At 46.0% G+C, this 4,190-nt stretch overlaps 1 protein-coding gene across 1 annotated transcript; it reads right to left on the reverse strand.

Moving 5' to 3' along the window:
• Nucleotides 1–278: 278 nt before the first annotated feature.
• On the reverse strand, nt 279–2,081 carry LOC121838459. Its single transcript, XM_042294733.1, has 3 exons — nt 2,027–2,081; nt 859–1,123; nt 279–396 (listed from the first exon to the last, which is right to left on the reverse strand). The coding sequence occupies exons 1-3, from the start codon at nt 2,079–2,081 to the stop codon at nt 279–281; spliced, it is 438 nt and encodes a 145-aa protein (XP_042150667.1).
• Nucleotides 2,082–4,190: the final 2,109 nt, after the last annotated feature.

Below are 4,190 nucleotides of genomic sequence, written 5' to 3' on the forward strand. Positions count from 1 at the left end.
CTCTGCCGACAAACGCAAAAAAAAAGCGACCAACGAGTCATATGTAGGTTTCCTGTAAAATGCAGGCATTGTACCTTCTTGTTTATATTTTCTTAAATTTGTTCCTCTAATAATCCACCACGGTGATATACCAATTCAGTGGATCTTCAAAAAAACCATGGATAACCAAACATTTTATTTGCATGTCAGTCCTAACGAAAAGAGTGACTTGCCTTTATTGCGTTAGAAGTGTACAATTGAAAATGCATGAAAATTATAATTTCGTAAGTGAAATGTGCCTAGTAGACGATGGTGCCGACTGGGCTATGCACGAAGTGTCCACCTCGGCTTTGGTGCATGGAGCTGTGAGAGCCGGTCACCACTGGAGCGTGGTGCACCTCGGATTGGTGGTGGGTACTGTGGGTAAAAAAAAAATGTTTTATGGTTCAGTTTTGTAAATTAATCAACGTGCAATAATATAGGGCTGCGAAACAACTCTAGATGCAGATTGTAGAATCCCAATTATCCTTAGACGTCCTTCATTTTAAATAGGTAAAATATTATTTTGTACAATAATGTAACTTTGTGTCTGTATCACATGACTGGAGCTGAACACATAACCGTATATGCGTTATCTCGTCAAGCCGAGAAAAAGCTCTTTCAGCGTGCGTTTACGGCAGCAAATCCAAGCGTTAAAGTCTTCAAACTATACTTATGCATGAAAGTCGCATGTTATGCCAGGTCACAACAGAAAACGCGATTATAAATCATACAAATTATAAACAAAAATGGTTCATGTTCAGACTGCTGCGCACCAAGTTACTCTAAGGGCACATCGTCTAGAACATACCCGGTTTTCCAAGATAAAGAGAGGCTCACCCGAAGAAGGGGTCGTGCTTGGTGATGGTGGTCTTTGGTTGGACGACCTTCTGCTGGCTGATGGTGTACCCGTGGGCGTGGGGCGGCACGTAGGCCACCTCGCTGTGGTGCTCCACCACTGGCTGACGCACCACCGTGGTGGCCACGGGGACGTGCACGGCGGCGGTGTGGTATGCGTAGGGCGCTACGTAGCCGGCCTGGCAGGTGGCGGCCAGCAGGACGAAGCAGGAAACAAGGGCGGCCTGCAAGTACACAAAGGAACCGGCTTCAGATTAGATAGTAAGTCAGAAATATATTTAAGCAATACGTCAGAGCGTTTTTCATAGCGCATTCTAGGAGGCAGTTTTTAATTATCGTGGGAAAAAACTAAAAAAAGCTTGATACGTCAAATTATACGCTCAGGAAGCGTTGTAGAAGTCTGCGCTCCAGACTTTTTAAACAGAGACGGAATTATCTAAGGCCGCATTAAACACCGCTACCGCAGGAGAAGATAAACATAAAGGCTTGCGACGACACTGTATTTATATTAGGAAGCAAGGAGCGAGTCGACTCGCTCCTTGCTTCCTGCTGGATGCCAACGATGGCTGAAATATTGGTTTAACGATGGCCTAAAAAAGGTGCCAATGATGGCTGGATCATTGGTTGAACGATGGCCCAACGTTGGCGCCAATGACGGCTGGAAGGTTGGTTGAACGATGGCCCAACGTTGGTGCCAATGATGGCTGGAACATTGGTTGAGCGACACTATATCGCGCTATAGACTCGTGTGCTTCACCCGCATGCAGCCTCGAGCGAGCTGTTTCGAATGTCGGTGCAAGACAAAGCAACGGCGTAGCAATCGCGACATGAGAACCGACTGCGCCTCGATCTGGCCGACCGCGCTCCCTCTGCTGCAATGTGAGCGTGGGAATCCCGAGCCCCGTTAGCTCACTGGTGTTGCAAAAGGCTGCTTTGTCGTTGAGACATTGCAAACGCCTGCGGACCGGAGCCATTGCAGTGCTTTGCGCATCTCCCGCGCAGCATCGCAACCTTTGTGGCGCCTGATAGGCCAACAGAGCCCGTAGCATGTGCTGCGGTTCATTCTAAGTTGAAGCAGAGATGCCGCGAAGTACGTGAACCGTTGCGACGATGCGTGATGTTGAAAAATAACATAGAAAAAATATCCCACAGGTTTTTCCAGTTTCAGATGCGGCGATTTGAGACATGAATGCTGTTAATGTCATGGAGGGATCAATTTGTTGACACTATTAATGCGTTCATTCGGCTCGCTCTCTACAGTATTGAACTGATCTTTTGATTTTTGAGACTTGCGCTTTTCTAGAGAGCTTCGTGACAACGCCAGTCGTCCTTTGGCGCACTGTATGCTGCGAAGCCAATAAACTACACCCAAAACCACTCCTTTGTAGTTCCGTGGAATTCTGGGGCCAGTGAATACAGTGAAGCGCCACAAAAGCCTTAAATGTTGCTTTCCACCCGCCTGTCTACTCTGGTCGGCTCGGACCAAAAAGAGACAAAAGGCGCCAAGAAAATCCCTTCCCTAGCAGTTCCGTGTCATTCCGGTGCCCGGAATATACAGTGAGACGCCACGCTGGCAGTTTTCCGAATTCACTGGGCATTCCCGGTCCAGATCTACTACGGCCAAGGCCCAATCTTGGCCCCATAGCTAGTCTAAGCAACTGTGCTGCCTGGTGTGTACCATGTTGTAAACTCCTTCATCAAGAATCTACTCAAAAACGACTTTCCAATTGACACCTTTGCCCTCAAATATGTATTTAATAAAAATTGCCAATTAGATTTAATTCATAAATAACTTATTCAATTACAGCGCCTTCCTAGCAGCATTTTTATCAAGACGCCTTCTTACAACAGTGATTTTCATTGCCTGGAGTACTTCATTCGTTTTTAAAGCTCGGTTCCAGAAAACGAGGCACCCTGCCATCTTACGCCCACATATTTTCAATGTTGGTAACCCATTGGCTAAGACAGGCCACTGTTGGCCAGACTAAGCCAATCGATTACCAATGATGGTGAGCCATTGGCTAAGAGAGGCAAATGGTGGCCAGCTTAAACCAGTCGACTGCCAACGTTGGTAACCGATTGGTTTTATTACAGTTTATATTTATGCGGGCGTTGTCCCTACCGTGGTCATTACTGCAGTCCTCGTATTTTGTACGCACTTTGAAGTGATTTTTGGGCAAGCAGACATATAATGCCCCAGCTTCTTCTGCTGTATGTTGCGTGATTACCTTTGCTGATTGAAATGCGCATCAACTTATCACACCTTTTACCTCAAAGATAGGGTGTTCGAGATCTTAATTCAACGTGATTTTTTCTGTTCGTGAAGACGTGTAATTGCTTAATTAATCGCTTGATATTTGATTTAAGGTTTTATTTTTTGCTAAAAAAATATTAGTGCTTTTTATTTATTCTTAATCTTGTCCGGTTTGGTCCGATAAATGGGCCGTGTTTTACGGCTCAGCGAAGCGGGTTACTTTGAGATTTTCAAGATCACATACGGCTGACAAAGCACCCGTGTCGTAGATACTGGGGAGGCCCGTGGAACTTTCGGGGTTGATCCCTGCGTCCCCTCTACCCCGCTTGGAAACGTTTCCTGGCTGCGTCGCTAAATGGGCATAACAGAAGAAGCACAATACTTTTTGCCTCATAAACAAACACACAAATCGAAGGAAGCGTGCATTTTGTATTTCGTGTGGAATTTACTGAGCATAACTATCAGCTTTGGTATGAAACGAGTTAGTTATAGTCGGTGACAGGTGGTACAAGCTCCTATTTCTTTTCACTTTTGCAGAGCGAAGGATCTGGAGGAGGCGATTTCCTCCCCAGCGTTTACTTTAAACCTGTCGCCGACTACGGCGTTTTTCTTCGTGGACGCTCAAAATTGCTACAGCTAGCAATGCATACAGCGTTCTAATTCAGGTGCTAACTTACTGTGCGTGTGAAAAGAGAAGAATCGTTCCCCCCGGGAGCCACATCTACAGACTGTTCTCAGGGTGCGCGATCAGCACATTGAAAAAACTAAGCCAAATAATTATATAACGCTGGTAAGCCACTGGCTAAGACAGGCCAATGTTGCCAAGTCTAAGTCAATCGATTACCAATGTTGGTTCCCCATTGGCTAAGACAGGGCAATATTGGCCAGCCTAACCCAATCAATTACCAATACTGGCAACTCATTGACTAACACAGGCCAATGTTGGCCAGCGTAGGCCAATTGATTGCCAACGTTGGTAAGCCATTGACTGAGACAGGCCAATGTTGTCCAGCCTAAGCCAATTGATTGCCAACGTTGGGAAGACGTTGGTAATGACAGG

The sequence above is a fragment of the Ixodes scapularis genome, unplaced genomic scaffold (genome assembly GCF_016920785.2).
Source record: "Ixodes scapularis isolate PalLabHiFi unplaced genomic scaffold, ASM1692078v2 PGA_scaffold6__148_contigs__length_123643588, whole genome shotgun sequence".
Classification (NCBI taxonomy): Eukaryota; Metazoa; Arthropoda; class Arachnida; order Ixodida; family Ixodidae; genus Ixodes; species Ixodes scapularis.

Coding starts and splice junctions, on each gene's coding strand:
- LOC121838459 (XM_042294733.1), bottom strand. CDS start 2,081: ATGACATTAACAGCATTCATGTCTCAAATCGCCGCATCTGAAACTGGA. Junction 1,124..2,026: donor ATCTGAAACTGGAAAAACCT/GTGGGATATTTT, acceptor TCTAATCTGAAG/CCGGTTCCTTTGTGTACTTG. Junction 397..858: donor AAGCACGACCCCTTCTTCGG/GTGAGCCTCTCT, acceptor TTTTACCCACAG/TACCCACCACCAATCCGAGG.